Source organism: Malaclemys terrapin, chromosome 14 (genome assembly GCF_027887155.1).
Source record: "Malaclemys terrapin pileata isolate rMalTer1 chromosome 14, rMalTer1.hap1, whole genome shotgun sequence".
Lineage (NCBI taxonomy): Eukaryota > Metazoa > Chordata > Testudines > Emydidae > Malaclemys > Malaclemys terrapin.
The window spans coordinates 33,604,025-33,618,050 of record NC_071518.1 but is presented as its reverse complement, the minus strand read 5'-3'; the positions used below and the strand labels follow the sequence as shown (position 1 = coordinate 33,618,050).

Genomic DNA, 14,026 nt, shown 5'->3' with positions numbered 1-14,026 from the left:
GAATTTCTTATCAACAGTTCAAGTTCCCTCTAGGGATCCTTGGAACATTCACAAGTCCCTGCACTTGGAACTAATGATGTCATTTGTCACAGGCTATTGTCAAGGCAACAAAATCCATAAATGTGTATGAAAATGGACACACTCAAAACAAGGGAGGGGGAACTTCTTTGAAGTTTGAGCTAGATGTATCACCTAAGGACGACGTTGCCCTGCATCAACAGAGCAAACCAGACCTGCTTCTACAGGAAAGCAACATCATTCTTGCCAAGGGATGATGATGTGTGACTATCTCAATTCCAACTAGAAGGGGTCAGAAAAAGGAAACATGTTCAGTCTGTAGCCACATTTGTACTAAACATCCACTGCCCCGAGGCTGTTATAGGCTTTTGCGTCATTGTATCTGTTTTGGCCCTAGCTATAGGGCCACAGGATCCCATTCTTGCATTTTGTTCAGTGTATCTTACTGAGCTGAGAACTCATAGCTCCAGTTCAACTATTGCACCCGCATTGTCTCAGCTGCCTTGGAAGTTGCCGTCTTTAGAACCACAAGACGATTCTGGGGCTGAGGCAGTAATAAATTAGCAGAGACGTCTTGGAGGAATTGCAGAAAACGAGGTTATTTAAGATTTGACAGGTACACTTAAATCAAATCCCTCCTCTCTCAGCAGGTTATTGATTTTGTTCAGGTATTTTTATTTAAGGACCAGATGAAATCTGCAATTTTATTTCTTCAAGTTTTGCTCTGTCTCAGGGTTTCAGATGCCTACAAACCTTCATTGGAGAAGCCATGGAAAGGAATAAAATTCTGTGATGATTAATCCACTACCATGCACCAATTGTTACTATTCATGGCTGAGAGGTACAGCCTAGCCCCTCTCATTGAACCGGTTTTTATCTCGTAGCAAAAGGTTTAAAATATAATAGATTTCCATCACAGTCAGACTACATCAGCCTGACATTAAAGACATCCTTATAATAAAGTTCCTGATAACTGAGAATTCAATGTACTGATGTTAGAAGTGTGATAACTCTCTAGTACTAGGGTACAAATGACTTGCTGCAAATGGCCCTAAAACATGGGGTGACTAAGGAACTTGCGAATGTCAGATGGATTAATGGTATAACTTTCAACACAGAGTTAGAGCTGGATTTTCACGGGAGGAAACAAACTATTCTACAATTTCACAATTTGTAAAGAGAGCTGGCAAGTCTAAAAATATTCAGTTAATTTTTTTCCTTAAAATCTTCCAGACTCTTTACAGTGCAAAATTGGTAAATACTGTACCAAGATTTAGCACTTAAAAATACAAAACCTACATTTTCGGTCTGAAGTACATTACCTAACAAAGATATGTGACTTTTAAAATTAAAAACATTCCCCTGCAGAGTTGTGAACATAAACACTGCAGCACTGTTCTAATTTAATGCGTGAGAACCAAAAAGTGAGACTGACTATAAATAGAAAATGAAAGCGATCAACTTAATTTCCACTTCCATTTCAAAAGTGCAAAATAGTAAACTGCATTAATAGCAAAAATAAAACAGATTTTCAATGCTTTTAATGATTTTAATTGTTAGCAACACATCTAAGAACAGCTTTTACCTTGTTAGCATTGGTTACGTTTCAACAACGGTTACGTTTCAATAATTTAAACCCCTATGCAAACATGCCTACAAAAACTCAACCACTGTACTCCAGCTTCACAAGTATAAAAATATATTGTCAACCAAGTAACATCTGACATTGGCTAAAATGCACATACTATGTTTGCTACATATTGTACAAAAAGATTATTCTAGATCATTCATTGGATGAAATGATCATGTTTACAAACCAGGAAGTTTCTTAATCTCATCAGAGGTCAACAATTTTAAGATTTGGAGCAAAGCTACACAAGTATGTAAATAACTGAATTCTGATTGGATGTATCTGAATTCAGCTAAAATTGATTTACCTCTGAGCTAATAAAGCATAGGGAAATTTTTGCTTTACTAAAACTCTGGTCAACAAATCTTGACTTTCAGCTCTAGAATGTTGATTCATAATTCCAGATGCCAAGTCAGAGTGTCTGCCAACTTCATGTTCTGTTCTTCAGATACTTTTCTACTCAACTTCAGGGTTCATTTGAGATTGGAGATGCAATAACTAAATTGACCGTGAGCATTTGATCCAAAGCGGAGTATGATAGGTTATTCATCTCCTGAGAATCCTGGCTGCCAAGTAGTAGCACATGTAAATATGAGAGAAGACCAGGCAATGCAGGGGCAGTCAACATTTTGAATTTTTTCATTTGAACAACTATCTATCCAAACCAGCTTAATTAACCTCGGCAGTGGTGATTAGCACTATATCGATCTCCTCAACAGTTTCAAAATAAAAGCACATTCAAAGACATGATATGAAAGAATAGTAGTTATTTTGGACTGTACAGGAGATATCTTTTTCTTTGACATAACTGGTACACCCAGCTTCATTAGAGGGGATGGATTCCCTATGGACACTAATATCTCCACTAAGCAAATGGGCCTGAACAGTGACTAAGAATCCATAAACCTGCTGGTCCTAAACTTTAGAGCCCAATCTGAGCACTGAAGCTTGAATTTATCTCTAACCTAGCTGACTAAAAGCACAGTATAAACCAATATGCACAATAGAGAACATATTAAGAGACTTACGGTGATCATGATTGTTCCTACCCCTGGTCTCACTGGTTCACACTCTGACGGTCCTAGTGTATCCATCTCTTTGTATGCCCGCATAGTAGCCAGACACCGTGCCCTTTCCTCTCAGATGTTGCCCTCTCCATGCCTTTTGCCAGCTCCAGGCTGGACTACCATAATGTGTTCTATTTAGGCTACCATTGGAGGTCATTTGGCTGCTTCAGCAAGAGCATTTTGCAATTACCTGCCTATTTAGTGGGGCACACACACACGAATATACATCACCTGTGATTTATACTCTGTGCTGGCTTCCAAGCTGCTACTTGGTGGTGGTAGCTAGTATCTATAATGCTGGTTGTCTTAGACAACCCCTCTCCCTATACTTTTCAGATCAGTTGCTTTTCTAGAAAAGCTTCTGTTGTTTGGACCCAGGTTTAAACTCCTTTGAGCAAGCAGCAAGACATCACTAGTAGACAGCCTTTGGTTCTGAAATTTGCGCTCTCCTACAGTCCACCAGAGTCCCGATTCACTTATTTATGGAACATAATGCAAGACTTTTTTTACTTGGAATATTTCTTAATTTTAGAACATAATTTGGAGGGGATCCCAAATTAACAGACAGTAGTGGTAGAAGTTGGGATGGATTTTTTGATTTGTGCCAATTGCTGGTAATAATTGTTCTTTTTAATTTCTGTGGTATGCCCAGCTAGTGTAGTGATGAGCCAGTTGAAATAAATTAACATCCGTTTATGTAACTGCCTATACACATTGTGCAAACACATACACATTAAAAATAACATTTACTGAATCATGTTTGACTTTATCCTAGTGTGTGAGATATTCTTTACTCAGAATTCCACTGCAAATTTAACATCTGTTTGTAGTAAATGTCTACTTTTAATGGTGTCCTTTGCCCTCCATATATGGAATAACTTCCAAAAAATAAGTTAAAAGAATATTAAGGTTGCACAGTCAAGTCCTTAAAGATAGTAAATGCCAGAATTAAAGTTGCCTTTGGAACATTAATTCAGCCCCCTTGTGCGTATGCATTATGATATAGTCTTTAACTACACAGTTATGTAAGATTTTTTCCACAGGTACCCAGTGATTATATGCCTGTTGATATATATTAGTAACTAGAAAGAAAGGGTATATAGGTGCCATAGTGACAATAAAAGTGCAGAGCAGGTAAGAGCTACCTGTCTGATTCTTTTAGAGTTTGGTGGAGACTGTCAAAGGCACAAATGATAGAACTGCCCTTTGTGCCTTAGAAATTTCCCCTTTAATGAATAGGCATCTCTTAAACATTGGGTTTGCCCACTCAGATTAACAATCTTTACTCCCATTTTTAAAAGTTTTTATAGCAATTTATTCTTATTTAAATGTGATCGCAAGCCATGTACAATTGCAGATCACTGCTCTAAAGCAGTTAGAGGAGACATTACAAAATCTTAGTAGCTCACTGTGATGCTACGTATTCAAGAGGAAGGGGAAAAGCTTGTCTCACCAGATGAGCAGTTGTCAAAGTTGAGATCTCCACAGATCACATCAAAAGCCACCAGCTCCTCTGGATTGGCTGTGCTGGAGGAGGAGGTAGATTTTCGGAAATCAGCCAGCCAATCTTGAAGCAGATCAAGTTGCTCACATCGAACTGTAGTGTCTCCTACGGGAAGCACAATATGAAAAAGCCTGAGTACAAGGAAATGTGCTTAAAACAACATTTAACTTTACAGATAGATACTCAGAATGCTGCATTCCTCTTGTGCAGCTAACAGACGTTGTTAGGGACATAAAGCAAAAAACGCAGGAGGGAGATAAAAAAAATAAAAGCACAAAACCACTCCAACCCCTCCTACCCACCTCCTCCCAAAACAAGCCCTTGTATTGCATCTTTTCCCCTACTGCATGGTGTATATTTAAACAATTTGGGGCAAGGAATATCTTACTATTTGTATGTAAAGTGGCTGGTATTGTTTTGGACAGTATAAATAAAATTCATCCTCTGTGCAGAGACCTTGCATGAGGCCTACACACTGCGTAAGTCCTTGACATAAGGTTGAAATGGGACTTAAATAGTTTGTAGACCTTCTGCTGGCTCTCTGCACGGGGTGAATTACACTCTCTTTAAATGTAGTTTTTTATATGTAAGTTGTATAATGTTAAGGTTGCAGAGTAAAGCATTCATAAGTTAAGAAGTTCTAGAATTAAGGCTGCATATGCATTATGATACAGTCTTTAATTACATGATCACAAACTATTTTGTCCACAGGACCTCCACTCCATTCAGTGCTCAGAATGGATGGTCAAGATTTCATTTTATACTCATTGTTTGATATGAGGCTAACCATTCAAACCCTCCTCGGACTACAGAATTATAAGTTTCCCCAGGGGCTTTACTATGGCATGCACCACTGTAAACACCATGGATGGAGAAGAGCTATTTAAGCTATATGACAGCGTTGGCACAACAACAAATGACCAGGAATAGGCTGGAAATTAGAAGGTGGTTTCTAAAATCATACTAGTGAGGTTCTGGAACAGCCTTCCAACTTGAGTAGTGGGCACAAACAACCGAATTAGTTTATCCTAAGTGTGAGCTCATCTGTGAAAAGTGAATGAAAATTAATAAAATGTTTCAATAACCTAACAACAAATGTTGGTGGGGAAAGGTGCAAAAAAGAGAGAGACTGAATCAGTCCAAACAAAAAGACCTACTGATGTAATTCAAGGACTGTTATGAGCATGCCAGATAAACAAGAACAATTTGAGCCCAGAAATCAATGAACCGAACTTGGTATCAGAAATTAGGCCTGCTGGTGGACAAAATAGTGGGAGGATGGACTATTCCGCCTTTCACTCCCTTTCAGGGTCCTTAAAATAAAAGAGGCTTTGAGATCAAAGTTGTTATAGAGGAAGTGTAGGGGGACAACTGCTGATGAAAAAAAGGGAAAAGAGCAAGCTTCACTATCATGGTTGCCACCTTCATTTATCCTTGAGATCCACTGTAACATCAGTGGGCCTTTGTAGTCTTGATCCCAAGAGCTGTCCTTACCAGACCAAGCTATCAGAGGGACGGATGACATTGCCACCTCCACCAGTTCTGGCTGAATCTTGACTGCCACCAGGAATGTGAGACTGTCACCTGAACCCAGTGTGTCTTTTTCCTTTCCCACCATTTTTCTTCTGTGTCCTATGCTTCTCGTTTTGTCTTCTAACAAGAGTCTGGCTTAGCCGGCCAAGACTGCATATTTTGCAACATTACTGTAAGCCTGTGAGCAGAGAGGGAGATAAAAGCAATCCCCTAAACAGCCTGATGCTGGTATAAATCTGCCAGTTCTTGTAGTGGTTGAAAAGCCTGTATGCTGTGCCCATGTTTTGCCAGCAGTGAAGTTGTAATTGAGAGTAAACGCCAGAGAAAGAACCTGCATTTTCTTTCTTCTGCTTTTGTGTGTGTTTTGTCTTGTTTTGCTTTCTAGGAAACAGGATCGAGCTTTAACAACAATGGTAGCTCCAGCCCATCTCAATTAACTTCTTTCCCACCCCAAAAGAATACCCTCTAAGAGACTGTTAGACAAGGGGTTTGTTCCTTCTAAAGACTAACTTTAGAGAAAGGGAAAGGGAACAAAGGATGTTGTTAAAATAAAAGCCTTACTTAATATGTTACATTTCAAATGCTTTAACTGTTTTTTCTTCATTTTCTGTATCTTTAATAAAAGGTTTAAAGGATTTTTAACTGTGTTTGCCATAGTATTTAGCAGGCTGAGGTCTCTGTATATAAAACTTTGTTTAAAACTATTTAATGTTGGACAGCTAAAGGATCGTATTAACACCTTTGACTCTCTGGGCCCATATATTCCATCTAAATAAATACCACAGATCATCATCTCCTTTTTCCTATGCCAAGACTGGGTAGGGCCAATGTTATGAGCAGATTCCATTCACGTCTGTTTAGAACCAGGATTTGAGCCTATTGGGGGTTGCTAGGATGGCTTTATATACTGTGCTGGTTCCACTGTCTCCTTGGATATCTCTGGACTCTCTCATTTTCATAGACAATACGTTTGGGTAGTTTTAAGCTGAAGCTTGATAAATTTATGAACAGGATTATATGCAGAGGTGAAAGTAAGCCGGTCCGGTCTGGTCCGGCGTACCGGCAAGAGCCAGTACGCCGTGCCGGACCACACTGGCTTCCATGGCGGGGATTGAAAGGGCTCAGGGATCACCACCCTGACAGTTAGGAACTTTTTCCTAATATCCAACCTAAACCTCACTTGCTGCAATGTAAGCCCATTGCTTCTTGTCCTATCCTCAGAGGTTAAGAAGAACAATTTTTCTTTCTCCTGCTCTCTCTCCTCCTTTTATGTACTTGAAAACTGTTCTCATGTCCCCTTTCAGTCTTCTCTTTTCCAGACTAAACAAACCCAATGTTTTCAGTTTTCCCTCATAGCTCATGTTTTCTAAATCTTGAATCATTTTTGTTGCTCTTCTCTGGACTTTCTCCAATTTGTCCACATCCTTCCTGAAAGATGGTGCCCAGAACTGGACACAATAGTCCAGCTGAGGCCTAATCAGCCTATTACTGTCCTGAGACCTCCAGGTGAAGCGGCAATCCAACTGTATGGAAGCCGGAGACATGCGTTCAATTCACAGCTCTGCCAGTGACTCCCTGGGTGACTTTGAACAAGTCACTTAGTCTGACTGTGCCTCTGTTCTCCATCTGTAGGTACGTCTACATTGGAGCTGGAGGCATCATGCCCAGCTGGAGGAGACATACTGGTGCTAGCTCGGATCAAACTAGAGTGCTAAAAATAGAAGTGTAATGGCATGAGCACCAGGAGGGGCTAATCACCTGAATGCTTATCAAGGGTCTCAGGTGGGATCACACTCAGGATGGCTAGCTCTTTGCACCACTGTGGCTCCATTTCTATTTTTAGCACACTAGCTTGATCAGCGCTAGCACTGGTATGTCTACACAAGCCGGAAATTACACCTCCCTTTTCCAGTGTAAACATACCCCAAATCATGGGGATACTTCCTTTCGTCCACCCTCTGTAAACTCTTTGTACTCTATATGTACAGCTTCTAGCACAACCTGACTTCACGTGAGGCTTCTAGGCCCTACTGGACTTGTTATTAATAATAATTAATATGCCACCAAGAAATAAGGGAACCATTGGCTGGAAACCAAGCGTGCAGCACTACAGTAGGCACCTGTCACTTGGAAGTTAACACGGCTTCCAAGCTTTCCGTTTTCTCACATCAGGACATCCAAGGGGACTTCAACAGAACAGCACAAAAGCCACAATCTGGTGGGCAGAGCTCCTAGTGGCTATGAAGCCCAGCTGGTGCCGGCGGAGGAGGTGGAGAAGGAAGGAAAAGGGGGGGAGAGGGGGATGTTTTTTTCTTGTGGTCTCTCTTCAGCGGCATCTTTTCTCCGCGAGCAGCGGCAGCCCGGGGAATGACTCTGCCACAGCCGAGCCGCCGCTCTGCTCCGGGGGCAAGGGGTGACAATTACAAACTACTGTATTCTGTGATTTACTTTCTAGAATCTAAAGTATATCGCAGTATAATCTAAAGTTCTCCTGTGAAATGCCAGCTGTGCAACCCTTCCGTGGCTGGATCATTCTTGTGCTTTCATTTTAAGTACAAACAAATATGTATAACGAATTTAAAAGTATGTAATTAGTAATTTGATATGTCGGGTGGCGCCTTTTTTTATGTGTTCGCTCCCCCTGATGTTAGAACCTGGCTACGCCACTGCTCCCAGCCAGGGCCTTTAAATCTTGAGAGGCCCCGCCTCTTCCGGTTGAGGCCATGCACCCCTCAGGACTCTGGCAATACCAGTAAGTCCTGTAAATTACTTTCACCCCTGATTATATGACACTGTTTCCTGAAATAGCAAAGGACTGCATGAGATGATCCAGGAAGTCCCTTCCAGTCCTATTTAGCATCTGTGTGCTACACAGAAACTGATGGATTTAGCTTCACAACTCCCCTTTTAATGGCAACTGAAGCACAGATGTTAATGTCAAAAATGGGTACCCAATTTGAGAGCCCTGTGGCCTGATTTTTCAGATAATTTATCATTTTTTAAAACTAGCCCTGTGCTACCAATAATACTCCATCCATTCAGCATATCTTTGAAAAATGACGTTCCTCTGGGAAAAAATTGGTGGATCCATACATCTGGACACTCAAAGAAGAAAAAAATTGTGCTCAGCTTTCACTCCAGTTGGGCATCTCTGGATATTTGTGCATTTTTGACTGATTGGAAACATTTTCTCAGCTGAATAAGATATAGCAGGAATGTCTCTGATCATCCATATTAGCTACTAAACTACTCTAGGGTTTTGGAGTAGAAGAAAGGAACTATACACAAAAGTATATGAGAGTATATTTTACCAAAGGAATACAATAGCTAATCCATCTTGGAGCTCATTGAGAACACTTTTAAAATCATTTATTTTATAGCTCCCAGTAGTATGCCAGCCACTTCTGAGGAAATACGCAGAAAACACTGCTGTGTGTTCCAACCTAAATGATAGACTTGATCAATAGATTTTATCAAAATCAAATTTAGTTGTTGTAATTACTTTAAAAAAGCCAGTAAAAGTCCGACTGGTGGAGTGGGTGGATGAGAGGGAGAAAATTTGTTCCTAAAATAATTATTACTGTATTCTCACTCCCACTTTTGTTCTGTTTGCTACACACAAAATAACAAGCTGTGCATGATACTCGTAAAAAATGATGATTATCTTTGATTTTCTGGAACTACAGTGTGAACCCAGTGAGATAGCTGGCTCAGCCTCCAAATGATAAACATGTCAAGGTAAGAAAGAACAATGTTTCTTTCCTTCCACATGAAATGAAGATTTGATTTGAAATGTCATGCTCCGAGTATATGGTGAACAACATGCTCAGAATCACTCGTTATGATGAAATAGCTTGATTTGTATGTTATATTATTCAGTGTTTTAAAATGTCCCAGGCATGTCAAGACTATCTCAGACATCTGCTTTCACTGATCACACGGTATGCAGATGGTGATTGTTTAATACTGAGGGTTATTTGTGCTTATAAAATACATATCTGCTTTTTCTCAGCCATATATGGTAAGTAAGCCATAATGTCAAGATGTTAACTTACGTGCATAAAGGGGACGGGAAAGCTGGGCTTTTCTGGCTTGGGGAAAACACCCACCACACACTCCTTGGCGTAAGGTTAAGGAAGAGACCTCCTTAGATGCATATCTTGTGAGATCTGCACTGGTAGTCCTGATAAGAACTTCAAGTGTGTGTTTTATAGCATGCACGTCCTATAAGACTTGCAAATGTGTCTGTTACCAGATATTTGCAATGTTGTTGTAGCCGTGCTGGTCCCATAGTATTAGAGAGACTAGGTGGGTGAGGTAATATCTTTTATTGGACCAATTTCTGTTGATTTTGTCTCTTTCGTCAACAGAACTTGGCCTAATATAAGATATTTCCTCACCTCAGTTACCAGATAGGCTTTTCTAATCCCAAAGATGGTGAGCACAGAGAGGGGACAAGTGTTGGTTTATACCCACATCACTGGTTTTTATTAGTGTTCAGAAGGGAAATTAGAGAACTTGTATATATGCACATTGGTTTATATGTCAGGATATTTGGTAAACATACTGAGCAAGCATGCTTACATTAAGACAGATGGCAAAGGGTGTTTTGAGTTATGCTAATGGTTTTAATGTAAGGAATGTGAGGTTAAGCCTTCAGGATATGTGACTAATGCCTTTGATAATTTGGTAACATATCTTTGAATACTCAATGAAAAATGTGCATCTGAATATCTTCTAAAGGGGACTGTTACTCTCAGCTCAGCCTGGATAACAATGTGCATAACTTAACACCACTAAAGTGTGCAGCTATGTGAAGGGCAGCAAAAGCTCCCCAAGGTGAAAACTCTGATTTACGATTTTATGCCAGTGGGAACATAGTCTAATAGATCAGGGGATGGGGCTCTGGATTATATTCATGGCTCTGCCACTGATTCATTCTGTGGCTTTGGGTACATATACATTGCGCATTAAGCCTAGGCTCTGACTCAGGTTTGAGCCCAAACCTGCCTTCTGTCCACATACAAATCAGTCTGACTCAGCTCAGCAAGCACCCAGGAGCCAGGTCCTATGACCTGGCTAAAGGGAGTGGGTCAGAGTCTAAGTCCCGCTGTGACTCTGGTCCAAGCCCATTTTGCAGTGTGGACACAGGTCAAACTTCAGACCTGAGTCAGAAGGTCTGCGTAGTGCAGTATGGATGCATTAGCATGGCCATCAGACCTGGGTCCAGCAATTGTAAACCTGGTGTGACTGACGACCTCTTGATGCTAACTGCCAGAAGGCGGAGGGATCCATAGGGAGCTAACAACCAGTTAGTACAGGCAAGACTCCCAACTATCAGCCCAGGATGCCTCAAGAAGTGTCACATCCAAGTTAACAATGCAGTGTAGACATACCCTAAATCTACAACAGCTTTGTGACCCCCCCCATAACCCCTTTTTGGGTGGGGATTCCCATGGTTAAAACACTCTGAAATTTCAGATGTAAACATCTTAAACTGTGAAATTGATTATTTTTAAAATTCTATGACCGGGAAATTGAGCAAAATAGACTGTGAATTTGGTAGGGCCCTATTTATAACTATACCAGTGGCTAGCTCTCTAGGTGCCTTGTCTGCTGGATTCACTGCAGCCGGTAGGAATTTTTTGCCACTATTTCACCTTCCTCAATGAAGGATTAAAATTGGGCTCTGTCCTCAGGGGGACGTTTGTCCTGTAAAGTCTGCCAGCCTATGGTAGTTGTTAAATCATATTTTGCTAACAAAGCCTGATAGTGATAAAGCATTGCAGGTTTGTAGAGGAGAATACCTTTCCTCCTGAAAGGTGGAACCTCTTTGAGCCCTTGTCGGCCAGGGTGGTGCTAGGATGTTGTGACCTTGCTCTTTCCATGGCTGCCTGCCTCAGCAGCAAATGGACCACTGGGTGGGTGAAAAGGAACTCAGCTCATCTGGCCAGTATGAATTAGTGCCTCTCAACTCTTTTAGGTGTAAGGGCTCAGAAGGCCAAGTGTGCCAAACCACTCTGGCTGGCTCGCTCTAAGATGGCCTCACTTCTGAGTGTGCCACCTGGCTCGCTCTAAGATGGCCTCACTTCTGAGTGTGCCACCTTACTTGTATCTGAAAGTAACTTGCTGTCTTCTGTAGTAGAGCCTGGTACTGCTTATGGTCGTCCAGCAGAGATGATTAAGATTGAGTGATCATTTCATCTGGAGATGATTTCCTCCTCTTCCTCATAGCCTGTCGATCCAGGAGATGTTGTGTGGGAGAGGTGCAGTAGGACTTATGGATGGATTCTGGCACCTGCCATATGGGTCCCACTGGCCTATGAGGGATTGACTGGTTAATGGGGATCCCACGGCATTGGGTACCAGGAGTCCCTGGGAAAGTTGCATCTGGATCTCCTCACCTCCCTGTTAAGACTCATCTGTGAGGAGATGAATGACCGGCCGGAGTGTTTGATTCATCCAAGTTGGAATTCTACTCTTGCTCCACTGACGGGAACATTAGTACTGGAGGGTGAATGCTCATGCCTGAGGGTTAGCGTGGAGAGGGTTGCTGTATTACCAAAATAGATTCGTCCATCAGTGTGTCAATGTCTCAGAAGGGCCGGAAAGGAGAGGGGATTGAGGATAACAGAAAAAGATATCGTCTGGTGAATAAGTGTCTGCACATCCTGATGTTTGGGGTATTCCTGCAGTCGGGACTGACCATTCCAATGCATCCAGAGATGTTGCGGGTGGCCCATCCTTAGAAGGGTGGGCCTGTACCACTGAAGAATCAAGTCCAACAGTCTTTGATGAAACTGGTGGATGTCAGCCTTTATGTTTAGATGTCGGTGCCACCAACAGATCTTTTTCTCTTCCACGCTTTACCCTCCTTCTTGGAAGTCTTAAGCAGTCTAAGACTCCTTATGATCCACATGTTAAGGTTCACTGGATTTGTACGGGGCCAGGGAGGGATCTCTCTTCTTAGGAACAGACCTGGATGCGGATCTGTCCTTGTATTCATGAGCGTGCCTAGACACAGTTTTAAGTCAATGTAACTTACAAAAGCTCGAAAAAGCCACTGGCAATGTAACTTACATTGTCTTAAGTGGTAGTGTAAACAAGCCGTAAGTCTTTTAGCAGTAGGCAACTTGGACAGATATCTGCTGAACAACTCCCTCCACTCACTCACCTTAATTACATTAATTCTAATGTAAAATAATCTCACTTTTCTTCTGCACATCAAATGGTACCGATGGTCTCTCTGGGCCTGTGGCTTTGCTGCCTTGCAGTCTAGCTGTGCCCTGGGTCCTGAGGAACCGAGAGCCTCAACAGTACCTGACTGAAGAGCTAGTAGTGCTGTGGTAGCTGAGAAAACCAATGACCTCTGCTTTTTAGAGAGAGGTTCTCTACCTGGCATGGCAAGCCAGGGGCATATTCTTTCAAGGGCTTATGAGAGGAGTCCTGTGTCTTCCTCTTAGATACCCTGGAAGTGTGGGATTCAGAGGCAGCAGACTTGCTTGGGGACCAACATACGGGGGAGGGTGAGTGTTCCTAGGCCTGGGTCAGAGGTTGAATGTAGAGAGCTCTCCATCATAAGGAGATGAAACTTTCTCCCTGTTTTTTCTGGGTGTTGATTTCCATGCCAGACAAAAGCTGCATTTTTGAGCAATGTGCAATTCCCCGAGGCAATGGATACAGCAGGAGTGCCCATCGCTGACCGGGATCACCTCCCAGCACAACAGACAGTACATGAAGCCAGGAGAACTGGGCATTATCTCCCACTAAGTAGTAGTAACTATCTAATATCTAAATACTATATAGAAAAAAGAAATTTTTTTAAAGAAAACAATCTATATCAAAAGTATTTACTAATTATGGAAAACTACCACTAAGACTAATATCAGTAAGACCAAGAAATTGATTGAGGAAATCTCAATAGGACAACGGCCAGAGCTCCATCAGAACTGAGGGCAGTTCACCCGTGCAGTGCTATATAAAAATGGCACAGGGCACTTAAGACTGACTAACACGCATGCGCGGGACGAACAGACACTGCTATGAGAAATCTCCGATCAAAGGTGCAGGGGGTGCTAGCGCACCTAAAGTGGGGCACTCATGGGGACACTACTTGAAGAAACCCCATTCCCCACATCTGGGAAACTAAGGTTAACTGATCCTCAGAGGCCAGCCCCATGAAGAATTCCTTCAGGAGTGCAGGAAGTCCAGAGCTGCACGACAGCTACTCTACACTGTGTATCTAGCAGCAGGGGGACTATTGGTGGTACTCAG

At 41.8% G+C, this 14,026-nt stretch overlaps 1 protein-coding gene across 2 annotated transcripts in view; it reads right to left on the bottom strand.

The window, feature by feature from the left end:
• SMPD3 (sphingomyelin phosphodiesterase 3) overlaps positions 1 to 14,026 on the bottom strand; it is a 240,130-nt gene that overhangs the window by 19,025 nt on the left and 207,079 nt on the right. For both annotated transcript variants that reach the window (XM_054049328.1, XM_054049329.1), the window contains exon 5: positions 4,169 to 4,324. In XM_054049328.1, the coding sequence (XP_053905303.1) occupies positions 4,169 to 4,324 (156 nt within the window). The remainder of the gene's footprint in view (positions 1 to 4,168; positions 4,325 to 14,026) is intronic.